General features: G+C 43.4%; 2 protein-coding genes across 2 annotated transcripts in view; one reads left to right on the top strand and one right to left on the bottom strand.

The window, feature by feature from the left end:
* The window catches only part of ZMYM3 (zinc finger MYM-type containing 3), an 85,354-nt gene that overhangs the window by 55,096 nt on the left and 16,599 nt on the right, over positions 1 to 13,659 (bottom strand). The gene's annotated exons all lie outside the window — the stretch shown is intronic.
* Positions 4 to 4,084, top strand: ITGB1BP2 (integrin subunit beta 1 binding protein 2). Its single transcript, XM_004595253.4, has 11 exons — positions 4 to 591; positions 797 to 846; positions 932 to 988; positions 1,083 to 1,228; positions 1,800 to 1,894; positions 1,993 to 2,051; positions 2,189 to 2,259; positions 2,672 to 2,771; positions 2,997 to 3,110; positions 3,287 to 3,349; positions 3,667 to 4,084. The coding sequence occupies exons 1-11, from the start codon at positions 528 to 530 to the stop codon at positions 3,904 to 3,906; spliced, it is 1,059 nt and encodes a 352-aa protein (XP_004595310.2). The 5' UTR covers positions 4 to 527; the 3' UTR covers positions 3,907 to 4,084.

The following is a 13,659-nucleotide window of genomic DNA, read 5'->3' as shown; positions in this document are numbered from 1 at the left end:
TTGTGGTTATTAGCCATCTAAGCAAACCTGGAGAAGATTTGGGATGAGATACACACTATGGTTTATGTATTTGGGAAGAAAGTACTGTTTCACTACATCGAAATGACAGGAAAGCTCTGGAAAAGAAGAAACTGGACTGGAGGGATTGGCATGCCTTCATTGCGCTGTGGGAGGGGTCCCAATTGGTATTTGTTTCTGGACAGCTGCTTATATGTCAGAGGCTTGGAATTGGCAACAGCTAAAACGGTCTCCGCAGTGGTTTGCTGACCTCACCCAAGTTCCAGAGCCCTACTCTGCCTGATCTTTTTTCTTGAGCTTGAGAGCTAAAATGTTCCTAAGCTCTTTTCTATTGGCTGGGAAGACCAATTGAAGTTCCCTTTCCCATGTTAGGAGGTGTACGCCTCCTGAGTTAAAGATAGAAACAGCTGGCCTTTCCAGGCAGCTAAAAGCCTTCAGACTAAGAGGAGTTCCCCATTCAGCTGCCAGACTCCTTGAAATACCCTTTCAATAGTTCTACCAACGCCTCCATGTCTCGTCTCTGCCATAACAAAGGCTGTGGGCAGCACTTTGACCCCAGTGCCAACCTTCCTGGTGAGTAAATAATCCTAACCTGGCCAGGGGTTCTGGGTGAGATTTAAGGGGTGGTCAGCTGTGGGGCATTCTAAAAGGAGCAAGGAGAAAAAAATCGTAATTAGTATGACCTTTATATTGTACAGAAAAAAGTCATAAGCAAGCCTGGGGAGTATTAGGTTGGTAGTGACGTTCTCTTCCTTGACCTTTATACTGATACCCACAGATTCCTGTTGCTATCACCCTGGGGTCCCAATCTTCCATGATGCACTTAAGGTGAGGAGTAGGTGAAGGGAACAGCCAGCATTGTTCCAAAGGAAATCTACCCAGGAGTCTGCTGAACTGGGTTTCTTGTTATTAGGGTTGGTCATGCTGCCAAAAACGAACTGTAGATTTCTCCGAATTCTTAAACATCAAGGTAAATTGGTTGCTTCCATGTATTCTGCCCCCTACCTGCTTCCCCGCCCCCAAGAGGATTCTCTTTCTAACCCTTATCTCCTTATCTGCACTAGGGCTGTACTATGGGACCACACTGTGCTGAGAAGCTTCCTGAGGCCTCTCAACCTGAGGGCCCTGCTACAAGCAGTTCACTTCAGGAACAAAAACCTCTGAATGCAATTCCAAAGTCAGCAGAGACCTTGCGCCGTGAGAGGCCCAAGTAAAGAGGAGGCCCCTGGGTTTTCTTATGTTCATGCAGCTTCCTGGGGTGACTAGATCATTAGGACTTGGAAACTGGAGACAAGAGATAGGAGACGGGTCAGGCATTAAGGGTTTGAATGATCTATATTATACTCTTGAGTTAGTATGAGGATGATGGGGTACATAACTTGAATTAAAAGAGAGGGGTGCTCACCAATACATAAGTATATTATACAAAACGGGTTGCTGAGAATCAGGATTATTTTTCCTGATAGAAAAGACCTGTAGTATTAAAAGGAAGTAGTCACAAGAGACTACAAAGAATAGTTTTATGAGAATAATGTGAGCAACAGAATTAGACCAATTAGAAGAAGAAGACATAATAAAAGTAGTGCAGAGAAATGTTAGATGGGGCAAGGATTGCCCTAGGGATTTCCTTAGGGTTCAGGCACTTGGCATGTGTAACAGTGCAGCTGCCACGCAGCTTCTCCAACCCTGCCACATCACTAGACTTGACTCCATTACAAATGAGTGTTGGAACTGGAAGCCATGGTTAATGGGTCAGTAAATCCCTTACTGGTAATTTCTAGGTCAGAGTTACCTCTGAAGCTGCTGCCACTAAACATTTCCCACACTCTGGAAATGGCACTGGAACAAAAGGAACTAGACCAGGAACTTGGGGCAGGTAGGTGTGTCCTTAGTAGGACAGACCTCACAGGCTAGAATTTAGTGGAATTGGGAAAGAGGCATGGCTAGCTTCCTGACTCTGTTTCACTTGCCCAGGACTTGACAGTAGTCTGATCCGGACTGGTTCCAGCTGCCAGAACCCAGGATGTGATGCTGTGAGTGAATGTTTTAAGGAGTTGAAGCATGTGAATGAGATGCTGTGTCTAGGGAAGAGTTCGTGTGTAAGTAGGAAGCCAAATGGGATGTACCTTACAAAGTATTGATTCTTTTCCTGATTCTCCTTTATCCTTAGGTTTACCAAGGCCCAGAGAGTGATGCTACTCCATGTACTTACCACCCAGGAGCACCTCGATTTCATGAGGGGTGAGAAAGTTGGATGGGCTATGTAATAGCTTTCTGCAAATGTTGATCATAAGAGTGGGAACTTGGGCCTGGCACGGTAGACTTGCACGCACTGGGATCCCATATGGATGCTGGTTCCCATCCAGCTCCCTGCTTGTAGCCTGGGAAAGCAGTCGAGGACGGCCCAAAGCCTTGGGAACCTGCACCCACGTGGGAGACCTGCAAGAGGCTCCGGGCTCCTGGCTCTTCAGATTGGCTCCGCTCTGGTGATTGTGGCTGCTTGGGAAGTGAATCATTGGAGGGAAGATCTTCCTGTCTGTTTCTCCTCCTCTCTGTATATCTGCCTTTGAAATAAAAATAAATAAATCTAAAAAAAAATGAATCTTTTAAAAAGGAGGGAAAGGGAATTTAGTTGAATTATCTTCTATTTTAGGATGAAGTCTTGGAGCTGTTGTGGCATCCAGACCCTGGATTTTGGGGCATTCCTGGCACAGCCAGGGTGCAGAGTTGGTAGACATGATTGGGGGAAGCAGGTAAGACCAAATTTTGCTGAGCTATTGTTATTTCTCAAGAGAAACTTTCCTGTACCTCATGGCCAAGCTCCCAGACCAAATAAATTATGCTTCTTATTATTCAACATCCAGAGGCTCTGTAATATGAAGTAGGATTAATCACTCTGACATTTTATGTCTTCTACACATATAAGAACTGCCCTTGAGTTACGAGTTCCTTATCCACATTTTATATCCTTTCTTTAGCTGCCAGCATCTTGCCGCCATGATTGGCACCAGACAGAATCCTTAATTGTGGTGACTATATATGGCCAGATTCCACTTCCTGCATTCAACTGGGTGAAAGCCAGTCAAACTGAGGTGAGAAATAGTCTTAAACTGGATGGAGTTGCTGTGTGTAATTTACCTTATAGGTTCCTTAGTTTACTGAGAAGAGTGATTAGCTCAGGGTTAACTGCCTAGCCTGTAGATCTTATCTCTGGTTCTATCATAATGACTTGTTTTTAGTTACTACCCATATAATTCTTTTCTTGTAGCTTCATATCAACATTGTTTTTGATGGCAACCGGGTGTTTCAAACACAGATGAAACTCTGGGGGGTAAGTGAAGAGCAGGGGTCAAAGGAGGGGGAGGCAAAGAGTGAAGAGTTCAGATTTGAATTAAATGGAGGGTGTCTTGAGGGAAAGAGTTGTAGTGGGAAAGTAGAGATTTTCTCTTATTTGCTTTCATGTTCTCTCTGTCCCACCTCCACATCCCTCCCGTTTTCTCATTCCTTTCAACTCTCTCCTCCTTATTATATTGTCTTTTTTCCACCTTTAAAAAATCTTTCTCTTTTATCACCACTCCATCTCGACCCCACTCCCTTTGATTTCTTCATTCTATCTTCTGTGTTGTTCTATCTCTCCCTCTTCTTCAGGTCATAAACGTGGAGCAGAGCTCTGTCTCTTTGATGCCAACTCGGGTTGAAATCTCCCTGGTCAAGGCTGACCCAGGATCCTGGGCCCAGCTGGAGCACCCTGATGCACTAGCTGAGAAGGCTAGGGCAGGGGCTGTGTTAGAGATGGATGAGGAAGAAGCTGAGGATTCAGATGATGATCTGAGCTGGACAGAGGAGGAGGAGGAGGAGGAGGAAGAGGAGGAAGCAATGAGGGAATAGTGACATGACACAATTAACTGTCTATTTGGGACCTAAATGACTGTAAGAATCTCAGAGATGAGGGTATGCCTGGTCATGTGTTACTGAGCAATAGGAGGCTAAAGGAGGGGAGAACAAAATTGTTCAAACTATGCTGTTTTTTTTTTCCCTTAAATAAATCTTGTATTCTACAGTTTCACATAGTGTCATTCTCTCACCTCATTAAGCTCCTGTTCATTCTCCCAACTACTGTATGCACTTTACACATACATGAAAACAAGCACCATACCCAGTCTATTCTTCACTACCACCAGGTATTTACTGAGTACTGTATCCAGGCTTGTGTTAGGGGATTTAGATATATCTGAGAAACACAAGATTTACTTGTTCTTAGGAAAATGGCAGTCTGGTTGACAAATCAAGATGAATCTACATGAAATAATAACCAATATCAGCTAGTCTGAGTACTAACTGCTACAATAGTTTATATGAGCTGAAAGAATGAAAAATGAGATGAAAGAATGGAGAGCTTGATGCAGGCCATGATAAAAAAGGTCAACGCTCTGTGGAAGAAGTGCTTTGTTTTTGCACCTTCATTAAGATACAGTTCACATACATATATTTCACCAATTTGAAGGGTTACATTTATGTCATTTTTGGTATACTCAATTATGCAATTACAATTAATTTTTGGACGCTGTTACCACTCCACAAAGCTTGTATCCACTGACAGTTATCTTCAGTTTCTTTCCAAATACACAGCCCTAAGCAACCACTAATTTACTTTATGCTTATGAATCTGTCTACTCTGGACATTACACATAAATGTAATCATAAAATAAGTGGTCTCTCATGTCTGGCTTCTCTTTCTTACCATAATCTTATTAAGGTTCATACATATTGTAGCATATATCAGCACTTCATTTCTTCTTATGGAGAAATGTATTCCATTATGTTGAGGGACATTTGGGTTATTACTATTTCTTTTGCCTATTATGACATTTTGCTACAAACATTTGTGTCCAACTTTTTTGTGATCATGTTTTAGGTCCTCTTGGGTCTGTGTCTAGGAGTGTAAATTTTGGGTGAAATAGCTATCTGTAATCCCAGGAATTGTCAGATGATTTCAAAATAGGCTGCACATGCACCTGTAAGAGGATTCCAATTTCTTTGTATCCTCATTAATACTTGTAATCTCTTTTGACCATCTTAGTAAGTGTGCAATTGTAACTCAGTGTGATTTTAATTTGTATTTCCCCAATGGTAAGTGGTTGAGCATCTTACTGTGTGATTATTGGCTGTTTGTGTGACGTTCTTTGCCTATGTGTTAATTCAGATATTTGTCTTTATTGTTGAGTTGCAAATGTTCTTTATGTGTTCTGGAGACGTGTCTCTTGTCAGATATGGATTGAAATATCTACTTAATTTGTGTAGGTCATTTTTCTACTTCTTTTATGGGTCCATAAAAAAATTGGCCTTGACAAAATCCAATGTATCTTTGGTTGCTTGTGTTTTTGATATCATAGCCAAAAGACTGTTAACAGTCATGAAGATTTGCCATGGTTTTCTTCCGAAAGATTTATTTATTTTTATTGGAAAGTCAGATTTATGGACAGAGAGAAAGATCTTCCATCCACTGGTTCACTCCTCAAGTGGACTAAGTGGTCACAGCTGAGCAAATCCAAAGCCAGGAGCCATATGGGATCCCAGCACATGCAAGGCGAGGACTTTAGCCACCAGGCTACCATGCCTGTCCCTAAAGATTTTTCTTTCTCAGACTTTAAACACACAGCTGCATTGAGACAGGAAGACATCTTCCTTTTGCTAGTTCACTCTCCAAATGGTGCAATGGCCAGAGCTGCCCTGATTCAAAGATGGAAACAAGTTGCTTCTTCTGTGTCTCTCACTGATCTTCCACTGATTTCCCAGGCCATTAACAGGGAGCTGGATCAGAAGCTGGGACTTGAGAAAGTACCCAGATAGGATGCCAGCACTACAGGTGGAAGCTTATCCTGTCTATGCCATGGTGCAGGACCCTAAATTGATTTAATTTTTAAATGCAGTGTGCGGGGAGAGGGCCAACATTTTTAAAAAAGATTCATTTATTTTTATTGGAAAGTTGGATTTTCAGAGAGGAGAGACAAAGATCTTCTACCTGCTGGTTCACTTCCCAAGTGGCCACAATAGCTGGAGCAGAGCCACGCGGGTGCAGGGTCCCAAGGCTTTGGACCATCCTCAACTTCTTTCCCAAGCCACAAGCAGGGAGCTGGAAGGGAAGTGGAGTAGCCAGGATTCACACTGGCACCCATATGGGATCCTGGTGCATGCAAGACAAGGACTTTAGCCACTAGGCTACCATGCCAGGCCCAGTGCCAACTCTTTTTTTGAAGCTTTTTTTGAAGAGTTATGGCAAGATAGAGAAATATTTTCAATCTGCTAGTGCACTCCAAATGGCTGCAAGTGCTGGAACTGGAAGTGCGGCAAAGACAGGAAGCCAGGATCTTCCTTCCAGTTCTCCCATGTGGTGCGGGGTCCCAAGGACTTGGGCCCTCCTTTGCAGCTTTCCCAGGCCATTATATTAGCAGGAAGCTAGATCAGAAGTGGAGCAGTCAGGACTCAGATCTATGCCCATATGAGATGGTAGTTCCACTGGCAGTGGATTAGCCTTCTATGCCATGGAGTCAGGCCCAAGAGGGCCAGTTGCAAAGACTATTTCCACATTGGATCATTTTGGTACCTTAGTTGAAAAATTAATCAGCCATAAATGTGAGAGTTAAGAAATACATTTTGGATAGAGATTTGGAGAGTAAGAAATTTAAATAGGTATGGAACAGTAAGGAGAGCCAAGGTCTAGGGTAAAAGTATTGTAGTTACCTTTTGAGTTTTAAGTCCCAAAAGTAATATAATTTCACTTTTAAAAGGTCATTGTCAAAGTATGCAAGGTGAAGAAATATTTTCAGATTATCTAGAAGCTTAGTCCTTTTGCTGTTTGTAACCATCTGCATGAGAGACCAGAATGACGCTTCTGGCTCCTGGCTTGGGATTGGGTCAGTTCCAGCCACTTGGAGAGTGAACCAGCAGATGGAAGATCTTCCTATCTGTCTCTCATCCTCTCTGTGTATCTCACTCTCCAATAAAAAAATAAATCTTGAAAAAATTTTTTAAAATAATCTTGAAAAAAGAATATATTATAAAAAAATTTATTTGTTTTTTTGTTTATCTATGGCCAAAAAATAGATTCAGTAGCCAGGATTGAGTTAAGCTGAAGTAAGGAGCCTGTAGTCCATCCAGGTCTCCCAGTTGAGTGGCAGGGTCCCAAAGACTCCAGCCATCATTGGCTGCCTCCCAGAGTGCATGTTAACAGGAAACTGGGATTGAAACTTGGAACCAGGACTCAAACTCATTTACTGTGTCTGACATGAGGTGTGAGTATCCCAAGTGGCATTTGAACTGCCCTGCCAATCATTTCCCCCATTCATGTATTGTTTCATGTAACAAAATCTGAAGATTTTGGTATCTGCAGGAGGGCCTAGATACAGACACTGAGGGATAATGGTATAGGCCTTTTAAGTGCAAAGAGAACTGGGGAGGCTGGCAGTCAGGGTTCTCTCTCCCCAAATGCTCTCAATAGCCAGAACTGCAGCCAGGCTAAAGCCAGGAGCCAGGAAGTCCATCCAGGTCTTACACATGAGTAGCAGAGCTCAATTATTTGGTCACCTGCTGTCTCAGGTGTACATTAATTAGCAGGCAAATGAAATGGAGCAGAGCCAGTACTTGAATTTGAATCCTCCCATATATTACACAGGTAGAGTTATAAGCGATGTCTTAATGGCTATATCCAATTTTTTTAAGATTTTTTTGTTGTTGTTGTTGGATAGGCAGATTTACAGAGAAAAGGAGGGATAGAGAAAGATCTTCCATCCACTAGTTCACTTTCCAAATGGCTGTAACTACCTGAGCTGAGCCAATTCAAAGCCAGGAGCCAGGAGTTTCCAGGTCTCCCACATGAGTGCAGGCTCCCAAGGCTTTGGGTCATACTCCATTGCTTTGGCACTCCACAAGCATGGAGTTGGATGGGAAATGGAGCATCTGGGAAATGAACAGGTGCCCATATGGGAACTCTGTGGTTGGAGATGGAAGATTAACCAGTGAGCCATCGGATCAGGCGCACGTGTGCCCCCCGCTCTTGCCTTTTAAGTTGTTTTTTTTTTTTTTTTTGTTACAATTTTTTTTTTTTGGAATTAGAAAGGCAGATATACAGAGAGGAGAGAAATAGAGAGGAAGATCTTCTATTTGTAGATTCATTCCCCAAGCAGCCTCAATGGCCGGAACCAAGCCAATCCGAAGCCAGGAGCCAGGAAACTTCCAGGTCTCCCATGCAGGTGCAGGGTCCCAAGGCTTTGGGCCATCCTCAACTGCTTTCCCAGGCCACAGGGAGCTGGATGGCAAGTGGAGCTGCTTGGCTTAGAACGGGCACCCATATGGGATCCCAGCATGTGCACGGTGAGGACTTTAGCTGCCAGGCTACCACGCTGGCCACTCCGTCCCTGTCTTTTTATAAATCTGTTTGAAAGGCAGGAGAAGCAGAGAGAATCTTTAATCTGCTAGTTCATTTCCCAGATGACTGCAGTGTGCAGAGCTGGATCTGACTGAAGCCAAGAGATTCATCTGGGGCTTCCGCATGGGCAGCAGGGACCTAGTCACTTGGACCTTCTTCTGTTGCTTTCCTGGAACATTAGCAGGGAGCTGTATCAGAAGTGGAACAGCCAGGATTAAAACCTGTGCCCACATGGGATGCTGACACTGCAGGTGGAGCTTAGCTTGCTGTACCACACTGTAGTCTCCAAATTTTTGTGGTTTTCCACCTCCCACGAGTCAGATTTAGTTCCTCAATAGAGGAGCCAAAAATCTAGGCGAATCAAACTGTAAGGAACGTTGAACAAAGAAGCTCACTAAACTCAGATTATGTCAAATGATTTTCATAACATTCTTTCAGTTCAAATTCAAGGAATATATGGTCTCATTGGGAGCTGTAAGATGAGGTGAGGGGAATGGACATGTGCAGCAAGGCTAAGGAATTGCAGCATGGCAGGGCTGATTTTGGAGGTTAGGGCAAGATCCAGGAATGTTATCGAATGCATCCAAGGACATGACTTCTGCCTCACAGTGAAGTTTGACTAGAGGTAAAGTTGCTTCCTGGACTTCTGGGATATTAACAGATTTTGGTTCTTCTCTTTACTCTATACCTAAGGTTCCAAAGTGCAAGTGGCTTCCCCTTTGAGGTAAACCCTGGAGTCCTCCTTAAATTGTGCAGTCATTTACTCCTATTCTATGAGTGAGCTAACATGGACAGTGGTTTCTGTGACATTTAAAAAAATAGATAAAATGAATATAAAAAAGTGCTTAAAGCATATTAATCCTAAATGTGAAACCTCTATATTCTTGGGGCCAATGCTGCAGTGCAGCTGGTTAAGCTGCTATCTGCAGCACCGGCATCCCATGTGGGTGTCAGTTCAAGTCCCAGCTGCTCCACTTCTGATTCACTTCTCTGCTGATGCACCTGGCAAAGCAGTGGAAGATGCTCCAAGTGAGTGGGTCCCTGCACTCACATGGAACATCTGGATTAAATTCTTGGCACCTGCCTTTAGTCTGGCCCAGCCCTGGCTATTGCAGCCATTTGGGAATGAACTGGAGGATCTCCTTCTCTGTCTCTGCTTCTCCCTCTCTTTGTTTTTCAAATGAATAATCTTTAAGAAAAACAAAGTAAAACCCTTCTGTCTTCTTATCAAAGTCAGGGTATCAGAAGCTATCCAGACCCCTAAAACAAGCAGATAGGGAATCAGAAATTTCAAGTAAATCTTGCTGTATTTTAACTTGATACATAATTCTCCAATTTTACACTATTGAATAAATGAGGGCACTAGCTCATTTTACATAGCCACAGCATAAGTGCAAAATTTTTAAGCAGATGTACAGCATGAACAACAATTACAGCTCCTGTTTTTAATATAAATTAAAATACAAGAACTATTCTAAGAGCTTTGCATATATTTAGTGCCATCACATCTATATTTGGTTTTATTAGTACAAATCCTCTACCTACCTCCTTTCATAGTTCTCATTGCTTCCACTGACTTTTGTATCTTATCCACTCATAATTTTCTAAAACACCCTTTTTTCTTTAAAGATTTGTTTATTCTTATTGCAAAGTCAGCTATACACACAGAGGAGGAGAGACAGAGAGGAAGACCATCTGTCCGATGTTTCACTCCCCAAGTGACCACAACTGCCAGTCTGAGCCAATGCAAAGCCAGGAGCTTCTTCCGGGTCTACCATGCAGGTGCAGGATCCCAAGGTTTTGGGCCGTCCTCGACTGCTTTCCCAGGCCACAAGCAGGGAGCTGGATGGGAAGCGGGGCTGCGGGATTAAAACTAGTGCTATTTCCATTTGCTGGTTCACTCCCCAAATGGCTGCAACAGCCAGAACTGGGCTGGCCATAAGCCAAGAGCCAAAAACAGACAAATATCAATTCATGCTGCCCAGCCTCAGCTTGGCCTTGCAGCTGCTCAGCAACTCCTTTATTTGCCTCATACATTCCTTGGCACACTTCCATAGAGGCTCTTCCAGATTCTCCTCTTTTTCGTTAAATTGAAATTCTAATCTTGGGGTTGGTGCAATGGCTCAAGTAGCTAATCTTCCACCTGCAACTGCCAGTATCCCCTGTGGGTGCCAATTTGTGTCCCAGCTGCTCCACTTTCCACCCGGTTTCCTGTTTTGGAGACCCAGAAGCTCTTGGCTCTTGGCTTCTGGCTTTGGATAGGTGCAGCTCCGGACATTGTGACCGCTTGGGGAGTAAAGTAGTGGATGGAAGATCTTTCTGTCTCTCCTTTTCTCTGTAAATCTGGTGGTTTTTTTTTTTTTTTTCAGTAAAAATAAATAAATCTTAAAAGAAAAAAAAAAGAAAGAAGGGCCCAGCGCGGTGGCCTAGTGGCTAAAAGTCCTCACCATGAACACGCTGGGATCCCATATGGGCCTGGTTCTAATCCCGGCAGCCCCACTTCCCATCCAGCTCCCTGTTTGTGGCCTGGGAAAGCAGTTGAGGACGGCCCAAAGCTTTGGGACCCTGCACTCGCCTGGGAGACCATGAAGAAGCTCCTGGCTCCTGGCTTCAGATCGGCTCAGCTCTGGCCGTTGTGGTCACTTGGGGAGTGAATCATCAGATGGAAGATCTTTCTCTCTGTCTCTCCTCCTTTCTTTGTATGTCTGACTTTCCAATAGATAGATAGATAGATAGAGAAAGAAAGAAAGAAGGAAAGAAAGAAAGAATGAATGAATGAATGAATTTTATTGGCCTGGCACAATTAGATAATCTTTCCCCTCCAAGTGCTGTGATCCAATACGAGCGCCAGTTTGTCTCCTGGATGCTCCACTTCCCATCCAGCTCCCTGTTTGTGGCCTGGGAAAGCAGTTGAGGACGGCCCAAAACCTTTGGACCCTCACTGTGTGGGAGACCCAGAAGAAACTCCTGGCTTCAGGTCAGCTCAGCTCCAGCTGTTGTGGCCATTTGGGGGAATGAATTAGTAAATGGAAGATTTTTATTTCTGTATCTCCTTCTCCAATGAAAAATGTAAAAAAATAGTTCTAGTCTTCCTTCTGTTTTCAAAGATTTTTTATTGGAGAGTTTCATCAAATTTACTATCCCTCAGGGAACAAATCAGTAACATTTTTCTTCGTTGCATTCATGTCCACTAGCCAACCAGTTCCCTTCCAGAAAAAGCCACCAATACTTCTTATATATACTTCTAGAGATAGGTTATGACCATAAGGAAAAATATGGAAAAGAGGGGACTTACACTCATTGTTAAAGCAGGGTTTGGAAAGGCAATGAGAAAGGAGATGATATGCTAACCGGAGAAAACAGCCTGGGCAAAGGTACAGAAGTGAGAACGATTAAGATCTATTTTTGAAAATGGAGGGCGGGTATAGTGAGTAAAGTAATCTTGTGAGAAATAATTCCAACTGCTCCTTCTCCTTTTGAAGTTCTGACTTCACCCTGATTACTTTCCTGCCAGTCCAGCTCTACATACCAGCTCAGTGGAAATCTGATACCACATGCCCCCTCACCCAGCCATCCTCTCTCTCTTGGACCTCCGTTACTATTTATTGAGCTTTGACCCCAACCATCTGTTTCAGTCCTGCTCAACAGGTCTCAGCTCCTCCCCAAGTCACTCTCCAAGTCAGACATCTTCTATTTTTTGGTCACAAGGACAATTTGCTCAGACTATTAAACACAGAACGTGGACCATGAAAGCTGCATGGTAAAGATGTTATTGATTTTATCAATATGTACGAGACACTGAGGTCAAGGGAACAAGCTTAACTACGCAACAGAAATGTAATCAGTAAAATCCAGACTGCATGAAATACCAAAACAACAAAACCAAAAAATTACAAGGCAGCAAAAGGACACACCTTCATTTAACTGAAAAATAGCACACCCATCAAAACATGTACTTTATTTGAACACTAATTCCAAAAAATGCTGCATATTTTTTGACATTTGAATACTAACTTGGTCGTATCAAGGAATTATTTCTTTCATGTATGCTAATGGTATCAAAATTAGGATTTTTTTTTCAAAAGATCTTTATCTTTCAAAGATATCTGCTGAAAGATCTAGGTTTAGAATGATATAATATCTGGAATTTTTTCTAAGAAAAAGTGGGAAGGAGGAAGCAGATGGGGATACATGTCTAACAAGGCTGCCCTCCAGTCGAGCTGATAATACTTGGAAACTGAATGTTTGATGGGGAGCCATTATGCTATTCTGCCTACTTTTGGATAATAAATTCTCCAAAAAAAGCTTTTTTAATGATAGTGAATTCTGACATTTGTGATGAAGTGTCTATTAGTGTGAAGGAGTGAAACAGGAGGAGCTGGAATTTAACAGGAGTTTGGAAGTGCCTCTATGGAAGAGTGCCAGGGAATGTATGAGGCAAATAAAGGGGTTGCTGAGCAGCTGCAAGGCCAAGCTGAGGCTGGGCAGTATGGATTCATATTTGTCCACCTGGTTCTCCCTCTGGCAATGTTCTGGGTCTTCATGAGCGAAAAAGGAAAAAGAAGACAGCAGAGGCAATAGTCCCACTGAGAGAATCCCTGAAGTAGATGTCCACAGGCATGAAGTCAAAGTGAGTTGCAAATGCTTGATGTGGAGGAAGAGAGAAAGTATCTGGGTTCCTACTGAGGTTACACAGCGGGCAAGTCCTTGCGCCACTGCCCCCACGTGGGGGGCCTGAAGGAAGCCTCAGCCATTGCAACCATTTGGAGAGGTAACCAGTGCATAGAAGAACTCTGTCTCTCTCCTCCTCTCTGTCAACCTGTCTTTCATAAAGAAATCTTTAGAGAGGGCCTGGCACGATGACGTAGTGGTTAAGGTCCTCGCCTTGCATGCGCCGGATCCCATATGGGCACCGGTTCTAATCCCGGCAGCCCCGCTTCCCATCCAGCTCCCTGCTTGTGGCCTGGGAAAGCAGTCGAGGACGGCCCAAAGCCTTGGGACCCTGCACCCGCGTGGGAGACCTGGAAGAGGCTCCTGGCTTTGCATTGCCTCAGCTCCAGCTGTTGCGGCAGCTTGGGGAGTGAGTCATCGGACAGAGGATCTTCCTCTCTGTCTCTCCTCTCTGTATTTCCACTTTTCCAATAAAAATAAAATAAATCTTTGATAAAAAAGGAAATCTTTAGAGAAAGAAAAGAAACTTGTGCCTTTACTAGAAT

Source organism: Ochotona princeps, chromosome X (genome assembly GCF_030435755.1).
Source record: "Ochotona princeps isolate mOchPri1 chromosome X, mOchPri1.hap1, whole genome shotgun sequence".
Classification (NCBI taxonomy): domain Eukaryota; kingdom Metazoa; phylum Chordata; class Mammalia; order Lagomorpha; family Ochotonidae; genus Ochotona; species Ochotona princeps.
Note: the sequence above shows the minus strand (reverse complement) of the source record. Positions and strands in the feature narration are given on the sequence as shown.